At 36.4% G+C, this 17,939-nt stretch overlaps 1 protein-coding gene across 1 annotated transcript; it reads right to left on the bottom strand.

Moving 5' to 3' along the window:
* Positions 1 to 17,032: 17,032 nt before the first annotated feature.
* LOC124974894 (high mobility group protein B2-like) lies at positions 17,033 to 17,635 on the bottom strand. Its single transcript, XM_047537856.1, is given in 1 exon segment — positions 17,033 to 17,635. A coding segment is annotated over 1 exon segment (603 nt).
* Positions 17,636 to 17,939: the final 304 nt, after the last annotated feature.

Here is a 17,939-nt window from a genome sequence, read left to right as displayed (position 1 = left end):
TTTAGTTTTGCATAATTAGCAAGTTTATTTTTAGTAAACTTTACATATATTCTGGTAGCAATCATTAAGACTACAATATACTAGCCAGACACAGTGAGTTTTATGACCTGAACAGCATAATGAAATTTCAGAAAGGAGAGAACATTATCTCTATGTTGTGTGCATGACTTGGCCCCAGGATAAGAATTAGATATTAATTAAACAAGCTCACAAACCTTCTCCCAGGTAGGGATTTCATGCATCCATCTTCTCAACTAACATTATAGTATTGAAATTACCCTTCCTGGACAGTATTACAAGGATATGAATTGGTCACACCTTGGTAACCAGGAGCCACAGCAAGGGTATTCATCTATAATAACACTAGGAGAAGCTAGCAAAATATAGAAAAGTTATCACTAAAGAAGTAGGAGATCGCTAGCATTACAGTTGTCAGACATAAACTGCCAGGTGTAATTCCAGGTAGGAAGGAGGAAAAAAATTCTGATGAACAAGACATGTTTGTCTTAGCAATTGATATGACATTTTTCCAGAGAGAAATTATTATGTAAAGTATTCAGGCCTGTTCCCAAGTTCCCACAGTTCTGAGGGCTATCCTCTACCACATTTAGAGCACTGTAAGTTCACAAGGTTAGACAAATGATTGGATAGATTTGTCCCACCTGGGGAACCAATGACTGCACTAATGGAATTGCCTCTCTGGAACACTGGTTGTAGGGAAGCTAAAGGTTTCAACAGAGTTAGAGGACAACCAGGATGCAAAATTGCAAAATACAGGTAGCTTAGCATTCATCAACTTATTTTTCAACAGGTAAAACTGTAGGACATGGGGCTTACTATTTCTTTGCCAAGCTGAGGAAGAGGTGGATTTGTTCTGGCTGGGTTGTCATGTAATGAATTAAGGATAAGTGAGACTGAAATAAAATGTTTTAGCATATAATAAAGGAAACTAATGAAATTAAAAAGCCAGTGGTAGATATCCTGAGACCAAACAAGGGAGCATGGGATTGCCAGAAGGTGGAGAAAAGTTTATCATTGGGAGCAAGTTCCTTGGCACCAAGTTGGAGTCAGTATTTTAGGTTCACAGGCAGAGTGCTACACCCATTGTTGAGAATTTGAATGACAAATTTGGAGGTTTTTGGAGTCTCCTCAGTGACCTCTTTGGCCTCTATTACCCAAGTATCCTCTATGAACTGAGAAGAATCTATAACATGAAAGAAAGAAATTAAATGTATACAAATAGGTAAAGAAGAACTCAAATTATTACTATTTGCCAATAATATTGTTCCATATTTGGAAGATCCAAAAACTTCCACCAAAAATCTTCTGGAACTAATAAATGAATTCAGCAAATTAACAGGATATAAAATCAATACTGATAATTCAAATGCATTCCTATACATCATTAATGAATCCACTGAAAGAGAAATAACACTATACTGTTCATAATCATCTCAAAAAATAAAATACTTGGGAATCAATCTGACAAATGAGGTGAAAAATCTCTACCATGAAAACTACAAAACACCAAAAATAAAGAAATTAAAGATCTTAGAAGATGGAAAGACCTCACATGCTCCTAGATAGGCACAATTTATTTGATATTTTCATGATAATCCCGTAAATTTTGAAAGTTCTGTTCATGGATTTTTACCATCTTCTCTTTGTGATCAACTTTATTTTCAACATTAAATATTTTGTCTTCATTGTCTGAAGTTCTGTCTTCCAATGGTCTAGATTGTAGGTGATATTTTCCATTAAATTTATAATTGACTAATTTATAATTGATTGATTCCTTCATTTTGAGGATTTCTGCTTGTTGTTTTCACAATCTCTCTTTATTAATCTTTAATTTCCTGTATTTCTCTTTGTTTTAGCTCTGCATACCATCCTTTAATTTGCAGATCAAATTGACTATGGACATTCTAAACTTCTTGGACATTTATTCTATTGTGTTGCAGTGACTTCTCTTATTGAGGCATCTTGGTTTGTTTGTGGTGTTTCGTTCCCTTATTTTTTCATGTTGTAACTCCAGTTGCAGCCAAACCTATAGGCACCCTGGCACTGAATCTCCAGGTCCTGGCTGGTGTCCCCAGACAGGGACAGTGTTCCCCAAAATGGCAGTGGCAGCAAACCATTGGCACCCCAAACAAACCCAATCTCTGGTTGGTGTCTCAAAATGGGTGTGGCCATGTTAAACCAATCCTGGAGTGGCAGCAGATTTCTGAACAGTGGTGGATGTGGTAGTAGCAAGAATCGGTGGCAGTAGCCATGAGGTCAGCAGCAGCTGCAGACATCAGTGTTGTTGACAACAGGTGGGAGAACTATGGCAGCAGTGGCCACAGTAGTGACTCTGGCTGCAGCTGCAGCAGCACCCATAGAGGAGAACTCCAGGTGACTTCCTGGAAGTAGCAGTTGCTTTGGTGGCAGCAGTGTCAGTGGTAGCAGGAGTAGTGGCAGCAGCATCAGTGTAGATGGCAGCCAGTTATCTGATGCAGTGATAAGGGCAGCAGTGACTTCTAGGCCATGTTGACAGTGACAGTGTCAACATCAGCAGCAACACCCAGAGAAAAGATCTCTGGGCACCCATGGCAGTGGTTTCAGGGGAAGCTGTGCCCCAAGAGAAAGTTTCAGGAATATGGCAGCAGTGCCTGCAGCAGCAGAACTCAGGAAAAAATTGCCTGAGCACTTTTGCCCTTCAGTCTTATTGGAGGAGTTTGGAGTTATAATCTATGCAATGGCCTAATTTTAAAATTTGAGCAGCCAGAGGGAATGGCTATAATTAAAATACCTACCAATGTAGACAATTAAGGCTATATTCTGAAAGATGATCACCAGACTTTTTATTTCTCACAGTAGCACCTATGGCATGCATAAATTCTGTTACCCATGTAGCCTGTAGGATGTGCATCTAGTCTATGGCCTATCCTTTGTACCCTGCATAGCGTCTAGAAACTGAGTAGTTTAAAAGACCTTAGCATCTTGAACTTATGTAGCCTCTATGATCTTCACACCCACAGTACTCTGAGTAGCAGAAAGGACTGTATTATCCCTTATGAACTATGTAATGTGTATAATTCAAGTAGCTTAAATACACATATTAGACCCTATGACTTGTGTAACCTCTGTGACCTGATTAGACTATATGACCTACATGATCTTTATAACTGCACAGTATTGATGGCCTGAGGAGCCCAAATGTCCTGAATATATGCTATGACTTCCATGCCCACTATGAACTACTTACCCTCTGTGTCTTTCATAGTCTCTATTGCCAGTGCACCCTCTATGTCCTGATTTAACAAAGTGATCCAAGTAGCCTTCATTGCATGTATAAATTCTATGACTTTTAAAGCCTCCATGACCTCCAGAATCTCTGTGTCCTGAGTTGTCTCTGTGACCCATGTAGCCTCTATGATCATTGTAGTCCATATGCTTTCCATAACCTTTATCACTGAAGAGTCTCCCTGCCCCAGAGAGCCTCTGTGACACAAGTGCAGTCTATGACAAACTCAGCCTTTATTACCTACAAATGTTTTCTGATCTTCATTGTGAAATGACCTTAGTAGCCATGACCTTTATAATGTGAGTAGACAACATGACCATTATAAGTAGCCATTATGACCTGGGTAAACTGTGATTGTGTACCCTCTATAGCTAGTGGAGCTTGTTACTGAAAGTTTGGTTCTTGTTCCCAGTGCTTAGTCAATAAAGATAATAGAGTTTTGAAAGAAGGATAAATAAGGCTTATTGCTTTACATGCACTGGAGTAACATAGAGAACTTCTGTCCCAAATGCTGTGATTCTGCCTATCAGTGGGAACAGAGGGTTTTTAAAGGAGCTATTCACTCAAAGGCTACAATCCAGGTCTTTCCTGTAGTCTATTGTGATTCACTTGCTAGTTTGGGGGCAAGAAATTCTTTCAGACTTCTTGTGCTGTCCCTAAAATCTCAATTACTTGGCTCCTCTGTTGGGTATGTGCTCAAATACAGATAACTTGGCCTCAGAGAAGTAAAAGGTAATCTTGTCCTTCTGCTTAGGTTAGGAAGGGGAAGAGTGTGAAAAGGTAAAGAAAAACATATCCATTAAAAAATAAGCCTCAGAGAAAGTGCAGTGAGGCTATATTGAAATCATTATTTGGACCACTGTTACTTAAAAATCTAAGCAGCCCAAATGACTTGAGCAGTCCATGTGACTGGTGTGACTTGAGTAATCTCTATGGCTTGAGTAGATTAAATGACCCAAAATAAACTTTTTCTATATTTTCAGTTAAAAGTTTTCCTATATTGTTTTTCATATGTTATTCTCTTTTGTCTTTACTGCTGAGGAGTATCATACAGGTGGGAATAGAATCCCAGAAAAGGTGCTTTTTCCTCCTTCTTGGGTCAGCATCTCTTTATGTTCCCCAGGTTGATTTTGAACTCCTGGGTTCAAGTAATCATCCTACCTCAGCTTCCAAAGTAGCTGGAATTTCAGGCACCAGGTATAAGAAAGGCAATTTAAGAAACAGTTCTTTTTTCTTCAGTCCATTTTGAATTGATTGTTGCATACGTTATAGAGAGGTAACTATTTTTATATGGATCTGTATTTTTATATGGATTATCAAATCTGATGTGGTCTTCTTTGATGCTAAGGTGAGTCAACAAGGTCCTCATTGTAACTCATGGTTTACTGTGAAAGACAACCAATAATGACCCCCCTGTTCTTCCTTCCCCTTTCCACATGTAAGGTAATTAACACATTCACTTCCATGATAGTTGGGTGATAATGATAGGACATATGTGCTTGGACCTTCTCTTATTGCAGCATTCCATTTACACTAACTTCATAAAATTTTCATACCATTCTCTCTTTACTAGCATAGGAGAAAGATTTGACAGGATGCACTGTGTTTTCTGAGTTTTCATTAGAACTAATTTGTAAAGAATTTATATATACTGGGGAGTGGGGTGCATGGTGGGAGTGTGGTGGAGAGCAGTTGTGACTGCCAGCCCAATTTCTTTATTGTTTTTGGCTTATTTATTATTTCAAAAATACTTTAAGTCCATTTAAATAATATTCAATATATATTGATTAGTCTCTGCTATTCATGTTTATTTTTCTTTAAAATGATCAATTTAATCTAAGTTTTAAAGTTTGTTAGCTTAATGTTATTTGTTTCATCCTAGTTAAAAAATAATCTCAACTGTATTCCTCTGTTTCCTGTTAATATTCATGCCTTTTTTGTCCTGATTTAAAATTCAATGTAGCTATTGGCCTGTTAATAGGTTTTGATTAAAATGACAGCTTTTAAAAAATATTTCTCCTTCATCTTGCTTTTTAATTATAACTTCATATTTTCACTAATGGTACTTTTATGTTTTTTCTTTACTTTTTTTGTCATGTTGTGATGGTGACCAGGATATCACATATGCTAGATAAGTGCATTACCACTGAGATACATCCCCAACCCTAGTACATTATATTTGTCAGTATATTTCACAGTTTTTGTGCTCTTATTTCTCTCTTTTCATGCCTTTCTTCTGGGCTCCTATCCTTTTGAGAGTAAGCAAGTACCAGTAATAAACTTTTTGTTGTTTATCTGAAAACATATGTTATTCTGTTTTGTCTTTACTGCTGAGGAGTATCATACAGGTGGGAATAGAATCCCAGAAAAGGTGCTTTTTCCTCCTTCTTGGGTCAGCATCTCTTTATGTTCCCCAGGTTGATCTTGAACTCCTGGGTTCAAGTAATCATCCTAACTCAATGTCCAAGGTAGCTGGGATCTCAGGAACCAGGTATAAGAAAGGCAATTTAAGAAACAGTTCTTTTTTGTGCATCCCACATTTAATAATTAGAACTATTGTATGGTTATTTGAAAAACTGCTCATCCTCTTCCAGAATGACCTCTGCTTGTTTTGTTCTCTGTTGTATTCTCAGTCCTAGAACAATGCCAGATACACAGTTTCTAATTCATTATTATCATACAAAATCATTATCAATGGTTCAATAAATTTAGGATGGTTTTGGTATACCTTTGCTTCCCTGTCATCTTCTGCCATTTCCTCTATTACCTAATTCAGTAAACTGCATTCTACTGAATATTTAATTCTGAAATTTAACCAAAAATTCAATTCTCCTTTTCTGGTTATTTCCAAAACCCAAAAAACAATGTCTTTGTGAACATTGTCATTCATGGTAGACTTGCGATGTCAATACTGACAAACAACAGGGGAAGGCCATGAAGAGATAGCTCTGTGCACAAGTCACCTTATAAGAGAAACTAACACAGAGACAACTCACCACTTATATAAAACCACTGGCCTGACATGCTGTCTTGCAAGCCCAATTCTATCAAACATTTAGCTCTTCCTTTAAGATTAGATTTAGTTATTTTAGATTTACTAATTAATGGCTAATAATTGTAGCCATTCAGCAATCAGATCTCACTGTCTCAAATAACTCCAGAAGTGCCAATTTATTTTATAAAACACTTAAACTATCTGTGCATATTTCCAATTAAACCGCAAATATTCCTTGCTCCTTGTGTATACCAGAAGTCACTCTGGTCTGGAATTAGTTGTTGTAGGTTGAAATTATATTATTTGTTATTTCCCAAATTTAACCTTCTATCCCCCACACCTTTGCCATCTTTAAAGATAGCATTCTAATAAAATTAAGTATGCTTTTCTACCTGGCTAACCACTTTACCAAACGCTAGTGACCATCATTGGTACTGAAGCTTAGAAGATAAGAAAACCCACCATGGTTAATGGGGAATGCTGACAATTTGTATTGGCTATATTTGAAATACATGTATTATGTAGAGACTTAGCAGTCCTGCAGTAGAACAAATTTGTATGGATACCTGTTATGGTGATTGCTTGTGCCAGCTGTTGTTCAACACTGCATTTCTGTATTCACTGGATGGTCATGCTTTTGTCTTTGTGGTTTGGATACAATTTTTAAAAATCAACAGTGATATACTCTGAAAAAGTACATTCTTATCAGAAAAATGAGTTCTGAGATTATATTGTTTATAAAATTTATATTGAATATATAATCCCACAAAATGTTGATGTTCTTTTTGCCATCCATATTGGTGAAACAATTGAACACAAGAAATGTAAGTGTTCAAGTCTGTTCGAGAAGGATCAGTGTAAAACATGAGATGTGTGCAAATACATGGTATAGCAAGTATAACTGTAGTAATATGTTTAAAGATGTTTGAACTCAAACCCAAGATAACTTTTCAAGATGTATTTTGCTCTAAGTTCATCTTTAAGTTTTTTATGCACTAACAAATGTGAACTAATAAGTGATATATGTCAAATAAATAAATAAAAGGAAGATCAATAGAGTAGAGGGAAGGGAATAGAGGGAGAGGGAGACAGAGAGAGGGAGTGAGAGAGAGAAAGCTGAAGGACACTATATACCAAAATGGAGTAAATATTCCAAGTTTGTTTGATTTTGTCCAAATGAACCCAATTCCTATATATGACTGTAATTCTCTAAGTAAAAAAGAAAGAAAAAGTAATATATAGCAGTTTTATTAGATAAAACAGATAATAAAACAATTCCAGTTTACATCAATGCCATCACTACTTCAAGTAAAGTCAATTAATTCCTGAAAAATGTTTTTAATTTAATTTATGAAATGAAAACAGTCATTAGAATTTCATTTAGTCAAAATTTAATCTGACATCCCTCAGAATGCTAAGTTAATATTAGTTATCATATTCTGTCAACTGAAACAGAAGCTGCAACTATCAATGTCTACACACACACACACACACAGATGCACCCACCCAGACAGACATCCAACATAACTGAATGAAATAGAATTATAAAATTTTAGTTCTGTATCTCTTGGGAAAAACAACAACAAAAATTTCTACATGATATGTCCTTTTGCTCTTTGGAGCCATTATCAGTAGCATTTAAAAATGTCTGCCCTTTGAAGAACTATTTTATAAATCAACCTAAAGATCTCAGTGTGGCATTTAACATTTTGAAAACAACATCCTATATTTTAGTTGAAACTTGCTCAAAGTCAGAAATCCTAGTCAAATAATCAGTTAATGGGCAGCTAAAATATAATCCTTTAAACTTTTAGCCCATTGAGACAATTCAGAACAAAGCTTAAAATATGAAAAAAAAAAACTAGTGGGATGACTTTTTTTTGCATAAATATTCATGAAAAAAGACACTGGAAAGGAGGGGCAAACATTTAGGTCTTGAAGTATTCTCCTGTTCTCCAAGAGCTGACCCGGATGGCACTGATTGCAGCTTCCGCCTCAGATCCCTAGGAGGAGGAGTAGTCACAGGAAGTCACTAGATCCCCCCAGAAACTGCAGGCTGGCGGGCGGGGTGAGTTTGAAAATAGAAGAACGTGAGGGGCCGCCTCTCTCCACCAATCCTCGGCGGATGGCGGGCCCAGCAGAGGCCAGCGGAAGTTACTGCGGTTTGTACTTGGGCTGTGGCAGCAGCGGTGTCTCCTTGAAGAGTCTGCGGGGTGTGGACGCTCTTTGTTATCAGTGAGAGCGGCCAGCAGTCAGGGGAGGCGGGTGTGTAGAGCAGTTGTCCCCGACAGTCTCCCCCGGGCCTCCAAGGGCTCCAGATGCCGCTCTTCAGTTCTGCCACCCCCATGCGGAGCTCATTTCCGTTTAGGGGCAGCTGCCCTGGCCTACCGCCCCCCCCACCCCCCGCGCCTGGGGTGTTCGGCTCTCTTTGTTCGGCTGCGGCACGGTGCCCCTTGAACTGGCGGGTCTGGAGCGACCCCAAGGGAGCAAGCCCGGTGCCCACCCTCTGGGTCCCTGTTCAGCACAGAAGAACCTTGGCCCAGCTCCCGACGGTGGGTGGCGAGGTTCAGCCCAGGCGACAACGGATGGCGGGCGCTGCAGGACTCCAGCTGCATTAGTTTCAGGTGCTGCGGAAGGTAGGGGTCACTGGGGGATGATGGGACTGGCCTGCTCGTGGGCCCAGGTGTGGTGGCGCCTCCTCAGTGGCCTAGGATGGGCACAGGCCGGGTTGCCGCCCGGGTGGCCTAGGGTGGGTCAAGGCTGGGTGAGCTCTGGCTTGTGGACCTGGACCCTGGGGCACAGCATCGGGAATTTGGTGAACATGAGCTTCTGGGTCCCTGCCTTTGCCTTGGAGTCACCCAGTGGGGACTGCGCATTGCTACGTCTGGAGGCCATGAGTGGGTGACACGGTGTGCCTTTAATTCCTGAAGAATGGAAGAGAGGGAAACTGAACTAGCTAGAGTGCACCCTGCTGCTTTCTTTCTTAATCAAAGCCACGTGAAACCTTTAAAGCTGTGACCCCGCACTCCACTCCTTGAAAGAACTTCAGACACCAGTCCCATTACTCTGATTAAAGGTGAGTTGATTAGTATAGGAGTCTCAGCACCGCAGTCTTGTTAACTAAGGATGAGTGACATACATATTCAAATATCAAGTGCCAGTCACCAAACCCTCCCTTTTAGTCCTCTGTCCTGGGCTCCATCCTCCATGTCCCCCAAGGCCTGGATCCCCACCCCAAGTGAGTGTTGTATAATCCCTGAAGCAAAACTTTCAGCATCCACAGCATTAACTATTTAGAATACAGTAGTGATCTCTAATAAAGGGAAGGAGAATGCTGATTTCAAATGAGCTTTTTTAAACGGAGGTGCAATCTCTTGTGCAAGAACTTTCCCACATAAATCTGAATTTCCCAACTAAACCTTTTTGAAGCCTGCTAGTTACATCTTTCACAGATGATACCTCTTTGATGTGGTCTTTAAAACACAGTAGTGAACTTGTTTTCCTTCTAGCTGCTTTAGAAAAATTAGCTGTATTATTAATTATCTCTATCCTGAAATACTACCAACACTAGAAAACTGTGTACTCTGGGTTTGATGGAAGTTGCCAGCACTGGCTGTGTCCTGTGCCTGGTGAAGGTCATTTAGGTATGCCAGTGATTTCAATTTGATAATATTTTAAAGATCTGAACTCCAATTATGATCAGTTAGCTTGAAAACATCACTTTTATATTAATGCTTATGTAATGTTTTTGGAGTCATCTCCCTCAGGCTTTCATAAATGCCTCCTTTCATGTTTCACTACATGAAAACAAATTGCTGTATTTCTGGTTAACTCTTCCATTACTTGTAAAAATTTATTTCACTTATCTGTGCTTTTTGCTTAATGATTTACTCTGTGACAGAAGAATTGTCCTTTTGTAAAATGGAATATTTAGATTGACTATTTCAGTTATCGTGGATTCACCAGAGCTAAGGGAACACTTTTTTTCATATTTTCCTATATTATTGCAAGCTTTATTTAAATATTAAGGCTTAAATATTTTCAAGAATATTTTTTCCTCCTAAACATCTGAAGGAAGACATGGTTTTAACTTCATTAATATATAAAAAATTTGCATGTATTTTGCATGTGAATATTGTGCTCTGTGAAGTAGTAGTAAATATATGTTTGAAGAAAATCCTTACTGATAATTATATGGATGTACAACCAGTTTCCTTCCTGGAAGACATTTTCATGAACCCTCTAGAAGGTACCATTTGTGATTATTGTTTAGACATTCCTTTTTAATTTTTTATGCTTACTTTACCAGACTCCAAAGAAAACTTGTATAATTTTAGGATGATTTTCATTTGGATCTCATTTCAGTGTGGTTCAACCATTTACAATTTTATTTATTCAATTAAGGTAGTTTTATTTTGAGACAATTGTAGATTTATATGTAGTTGTGTTAAAAGAGAGAGACATATTCTGCCCAATTTATGTAGAGGTGTCCACATCTTGACATTTAAGATGATATAGTTCATGTATAGACCATTTCTGTCACAAGGACCTCTCGTGTTGACTTCTGATAACCACACCCATGTTCTGCTGCCCTCCCCACCACTCCTAGCCACCATTAATCCTTTTCCATTTTATGAATTTATCATTTCAAGAGTGTGTAAATGAATTGTAGAATTTTGATGACCTGGGCTTTGGTTTTGAAAAGTAGAAATATTTCAGTTAATTACTACAAGTTAGTAAATGTAATTCAGAAGCAGATCACATATTATTTGTGGTTAAAATGACTTGTATTTCCTAATTTTTTTCTTGGCTATGTGGGAGAGTTTAATGAGATGTAATAAGTATTTATCTGTCAAATGAAGGTTTGAAAATTAATTGCAGTTTTTCTTCAAATAAGCTCATTAGTATGATTTTGACTGAGATTTAAAAACATAGGAGTTGTCATTATCCCTTGATTTTTTTTTTTTTAAACTGGGGATGGAACCCAGGGTCACCTCACTGCTGAACTACATGTATTTCTTTATTTTTATTTTTATTTTGAGGCAGGTTCTTAGTAAGATGCTTAGTCTGACCTCAAACTTGCAGTTCACCTACCTAGGCATGTGCCATCATGCTCACTTGCTACCCACTTTTTAATTAACAGAGATTTCCCCTTCTAAATCTTACTGTTTGAATAGTTGCTGCACCTAAATTTACTTCATAATTATGAAAACTCAGTACCTGTACCCAAAAAAAGTTAACACTGTGATGAGACATATCTGAATCAAAAATATGTAGGTAGATTTCTAACAAAAGGTGTAATAAAATACAGGAATAATTTTAGCACTCTATCTTCCTTTTTTCTACTAAAACTTTTAAAATATGGTAATAAATTGACAAAAGTACAAAGAAGTTCTTGAATTTTTCTGAGGATATCAGAGTTTATTGGCCTTGTTCCCATTTATATTTGATCATATGACACATGGGAACAGTTCAGCTATGGCATCTTCTATGACTGAAGCCATAGCTGACGGATGATGTGTACAAAAAGCTAGAGGTCTGTGACTGCCCTGGGGAAGCTCATGAGCAGGGTATAGATGCCCACATAATCAACTAACTCTATTAATTAGCTAAAACAGCTTCTCTTAGCAATGTACACACGATATAAGTAACAGGTTGTATGTTATCTCCTATAGGGTAAATATAGGTTACAGATTTTGTGTCCTAGCAAGTTAAAATTGCCCATTTGCAGATTTTTGCCTCTCTATGTTTTAAACAGAAACTTACAAGACTATAACCAAAGATGGGTATGGTGTTCATACAATAAATAGAGTTCTCTCTGCCTTTAGTTTTCTAACACATACACAAGACTATAAGTTTGACTTTAAACATCATATGAAAAGCAGCAGAGAGACAGAACTAAGAGAGAAAGAGAGAATGAGGGTGGGTGAATTGGGCAAAAACAACTCACTAAGACTTGGCACAAATTTGTTTACTTCAAACTTTTTATGACCAAAGACCAAACAGCAAACCTCTTGGTCATTTTGTAGTCTTGTTTTGCTACACCAGCTCTGCAAGTGGTCTGAGTGGAGCAGGGTGTCCATGAAAGATAATATATTGTGAAAATATTACTTAATTTACATCAGATATGGGGTCCTCTCCAGTTGCCCAAGACATTGACATCACCTAGAATGTTTTTTTTTTTTTTTTTTTTTTTCTGAAATATGTGAGAGTTCTTCTATGGGGGATACAGGAAGAAACATTAAGCACCATGATGCAAACTGTTTCACAGTACCAATGAAACATGATGTACTCAGATTAAAGAGACTTTGTTTTATACACTTAAACTTCATCCTGAGTACATCAAACATTGCCTCCCATGTTTGAATAAATATGTATAGAAATGATTGGATATTACCAGATTATGAATCTCACAGTTGTCTTGGTGTCTTTTCTTGTACTTTCTCTGTGAGGGGGAAAATACTTAGGATGGTTTGTTGCTAGATATGTTGCACCAGTTTGCTGTGTGGTATGCAAAAGGGGGGGGGAGGTTCAGCCCCAAAAGATTGTCCTTTATTTTTTTCATCATAAGCCACATTGAATTATTCCAGTTGTTTTTCAAAAAAAAAAAACCACATATTCCATTTGCACAAGTCATTGAAGACTTAGCAGAAAGCTGTGTACTTCAGAGAACAGAGGAATTAACTTTTCAACAAAAATTTTTTAAATGCTCCAGCACATAATTTCAATGATAATGATTAATTAAAGTATTCTGTTATCTGTTTCAGGATTTTTTATACCATATTCCTAGAAGCATTTTTAAATCCAATCTCTGTTACCAATTGGTCAGTGTTATGAATCAAGGGAACAATGAAGATAAAATTAATATAAACCAAAGGTAATTATTCTAACTAATGATTCTCCAGAATACATTTAATATACATTTTATATGTATTTTGTATTTAATTGCATATTTGTTTGTTTAATAGAATAAAATATAAGTATGACAAATGACAAATATTCAAATCATCCTCATGGACCTGTGTAAAAACTTTATTTTCATATTTATGAAAATATTTATTTTTCAGAATACAGAATAGACTATCATCATAATGAACATTTTTCCAGAATATGAACAGTTTATTCTAGCAGAGCTAGTGAATTATGTATTGATAGAAGCATAGGCCTTCATAGCACCCATTTCATCTAAGCTCAAATGGAAATCCACAGAGCAAAAAGGTCTATTGAAAATAGAACCCAAAGGGCAAATTATACTGCTTCTGTCATTGGTGTTACTCTCTTCCTCTTCTTACTAATGGAATTCTTGAAAACTATACACCTTCTTTGTATGTGGATATAATCAGAATTGACAGTACACTAGCTCATATTCTAGGCCAATGTCAAGTTTATCATCTTAATATAAGTGAATATTAGCTAAACAGAGGAATTGTCACATATTTCATTCAACAGCTGAAATAGTGCAGACAAAATAACTCATTCCATCATCTGTAGGTCACAGTATTTTTTCAAAAGACAAAATCAAACCTCTTTTGTAATAAAAGGAAACAAAAAATCCATGTAATTAAATGCTATTTGGGTGAAAGTGCATCATAGGGCATATACTATTTATTTGTTTTACATAAGTTTGCAAATATTTAATGTAAACTCTCATATTTGAATGTTGATTAACACCATATATATATAATACTTGAATCTAAATGGAATGGAATGAAGATTTTAAAAGACTCCAAAAATCATATTTTCTTTCATCATTGTCATTTTAATACATTAGTGTTTTTCTTTATTCATTTGAGTAAGCCAATTTTAGAGGTAACATCCACAACCAAAGCATATGTAGTATAGCAAAAAATACTAAATAGTATAGACTTCATTATGTCAGAAGTAGTGATTGTGATTAAACTAAAAATACTTCAACTCAAGTTTGATGAATATTTTAGAAGATTTATATGTTGTTTGTACTGTAATAAAATTGATCTGGATAATATGAGTAAAGTATGCTCAACTATGATTAAATGCAATATAGAGTTAATGCTAGATTGTTTTGGAGTACTACTTTTGTCTTCACATTTTATATCAGGAACATATGTTCACAATCTACTAGCTGTACTTTTGGTTTACTAAGAAATTGTAGTACTCTAATCCTAGTTCACCAACTCCTTGCTCCTCCCCCCCTTTTGTGTGATACTGGGGATTGAACTTAGGGACAATTTATGACAGATCACACTGATTTTCATTTTCAACATGTAAGTTCTCCCTGGGGAGAAAATGTAGTGCCATATCACAAGAGAGAATATGCTCAGTATCTTGAAGAAGTAAATTGGATTTTATAATAAATAGACAGACTTCTGTGAAGATGCTGTGAAAGTGATTCTTCTAGTGTCCCTAGGTGAAGAGATTCTTGTACATAGGTCAGTGTTGTCTTGGGTTGTTATTCCTTCATGGGAAGGCCTGCTAAAAGATCAGAGCATGTTAAAACATAGTTGGGTTAATAATTGGATTTCATGAAGTTGCAATCTTTAAGAAGCATTTTGTATGGTATGTTAAGGTGATTTGAACATATCCTTTAAATAAAACTTTACAAAAAACTTTATAAATATGATATAAATATAGTGGTTAAAACTGCAGTAGAAAATATAGAGAAAACCTGTGTAATTTCTTCCACTTCATCCTCCTAGTGTATCCCAAGATGCAACAGAATTCTAGTGTGCTATGAAAGTGTTTGAACACTATTAGTATTATTTGGGTGATAATTAATCTTAAGACATACAACCAAAATATGAATTTTTGTACTATCAATTACTATTTTATGATATTTTTGGTCAATTATTCTATGCCATCAAACATCAGTATCTTCATGCATGCCAATTACTGTAGCAGTACAATTCAGAATAACAAAGGTATAGAACCATCAATGTGCCTGCCAATAGATAAATGGATAAAGAATGTGAGGTGTATATATTTGATGCTAATAAAAGCATCAAAATGAAGTATGAATGTAAAATAATTATTTTAGTAAACTAAAAGTAGGTAGATAGCAACTAATTATAGCAATTTCAAATTTCATTACAAGCTCTTATTGAATACCCTGGGACATGTCTTAGCTACCTTGATAAATAAATCTTTGTATTGCTGTGCATATATCTATATATATGCACAATGGAGTTTTGTGCAGTCATAAGGGAGCATGCAATTTCATTTTTTGTTTGTAAGTTACTGGAATTTGAGAACATCATGCTAAGTTAAATAAACCTGACTCAGAAAGTCAGGGGTTAAATGCTTTCTCTCTTATGCTGATGTTGGATAGGAAAGATAAAATGGTGGTGACTCTCATGAAAATATGAGGGAGATCAATAAAGTAGAGAAAAGGGATAAAGAGGAACAGGGCATGGGGGGAACATGAGGAAATACTGGGCAATGAAACCTAACAAATTATGCTGTGTTCACATATGAATATGTGAGATTAATATTGCTTATATACACATAACAAATTTTCTGATAAATAATTTTGTTCTGTGTACTGAACAGAAATATTTCAATTACAATAAGTGACAGTGTCTTTTAGAGCTCTTGAAATCATGACAAAAGTAATGATTACAATGTGTTAGCAATTTAAAATGTTTACTATCTGCTGGACATTGGGTGAAGAATATCATATGCATCATCCCATATAATCATCTCATTGCTGACAATGTCACTCTTGAAATATCCAGAATGTTTATAGTGATCTGTGTAATATAATACCAAATGTTCCTATGAAGTGTTGCCATATATTCCAGTGCTAAGGCTTAGAATATAGAAAGTTGTCGTACATAGATCATAACACAAAATTGATTGAATTTCATGTTATTCTTTTGATCTTTTTTGTTAAAAATGAATAATTTATGATGAAAGACATTTAAAATAAAAAATAAGTTCACTAATAAAGAATCAAAATGAAGTATGAATGTAAAATAATTATTTTAGTAAACTAAAAGTAGGTAGATAGCAACTAATTATAGCAATTTCAAATTTCATTACAAGCTCTTATTGAATACCCTGGGACATGTCTTAGCTACCTTGATAAATAAATCTTGTGTATTGCTGTTACAGAAGTCAGTTTTGTTTTCAACCCTAAAAATTACTGTAACATGTAAATATTTAGAACACTTTGTTTTACATGCCTGCACCATGTGGTAAGGAAGAGTAAAGATTTATGAAGTGACACTCAGAGTTAAGAATAGAAGGTGACTCAACCTGTATACCTAAAAAAATTGCCAGGATTAAAATACATGAGGACTACATAAGGAGGATGCATTTACTTGGAGAACAGGAGAGTGAAAGTCACAGTGTGGCAGATCTCTAGAGCCTAGTATTTCTTTTTTTTTAATGTACATAATTTTATTACAAATTAAAAAAAACACAAAATAAACATCCTAAAAAACCCAAAATTTACTATTGATACTAATATCTACCAGTTTGCTGTGTGACCATACACAGGAAATTAAAGAAACCATTAAATATTTAGGAACATTCAAAATCAGAAGCTTTAAAATCTAACTGTATGTAGTAGCCCTTCAAAAAGCTATAATCTGCATTTTTAAAAAAAAGTATTTTCTCTACATAGAATCTTATCAACTATACAAAAATCTGTACAGTTTTTATACTGAAGCTAATGTTGAACTGCACTTGAATTCTTAGCTGCACATTCTTAGCAAAACAGTTGCCTGAGCGCACACACACACACTCCACACACATCATTACAGGACAGCCATTTATTCTTCATCCTCCTCCTCTTCCTCATCATCTTTATCCTCCTCTTCCTCCTCTTCCTCTTCATCTTCTGGTTCACTCTTCTTCTTTGAGCCTGTTGGCCTGCCAGGACCCTTCTTTCCTGCTTCACTTTTGCCCTTAGAATGGTATGCAGCAAAATCCTTTTCATATTTCTCCTTTAGCTTAGTTACTTTCTGTTCATATGACTGTTTATCTTTGGCTACTGCTCAGACCATATTTTACCCAGTTTTTTTTGCAGTATCCCCAATGGACAGGCCTGGGTGTTCACTTTTGAGGAAGAAGGCAGATGGTGGTCTCTTAGGAGCATTGGGATCTTTCTTCTTTCCTTTCTTATCACCTTTGGGATTAATGTAATTTTTCATCTCCCTGTCATAGTGAGCTTTGTCACTTTTTGCCATATCTTCAAACTGTGACTTTTCCTTTGCAGACATGGTCTTCCATCTCTCCATGCATTTCTTGGAGAATTCAGCAAAGTTTACTGAGGAGTCCGGGTGTTTCTTCTTATGCTCATCCCGGCAGGTCTGCACAAAGAAGGTGTATGAGGACATTTTGCCCCTTGGCTTGTTGGGGTCTCCTTTACCCATGGTGGCAACCACGGCATACCTGGTGGGAGTTTTTCCTCAGAGGCCCACAGAGTGGCTGGATCCAACAGAGAAACTTCCTTCCTTGGGCTCCAGTGTGAACTGCTTTATCTAAGCCTAGTATTTCTAGGTAGTAAATTCATCTTTGCATCTATTCCTGTTTCTGACTCTATTCATTTTCCTTCTGATTATTGCCTGAGGACACCAGCCTCAGGGAGGGAGGCATATATCAAATATACCAGTTCAAGAGCTCTTGAGTCACTCTTATTATATAATTAGTAAAACCAAATAATATCTCTTACAGATG

Source organism: Sciurus carolinensis, unplaced genomic scaffold, assembly GCF_902686445.1.
Source record: "Sciurus carolinensis unplaced genomic scaffold, mSciCar1.2, whole genome shotgun sequence".
NCBI lineage: Eukaryota > Metazoa > Chordata > Mammalia > Rodentia > Sciuridae > Sciurus > Sciurus carolinensis.
The sequence above is the reverse complement of the archived record's forward strand: the minus strand, read 5'-3'. Positions and strand labels throughout refer to the sequence as shown.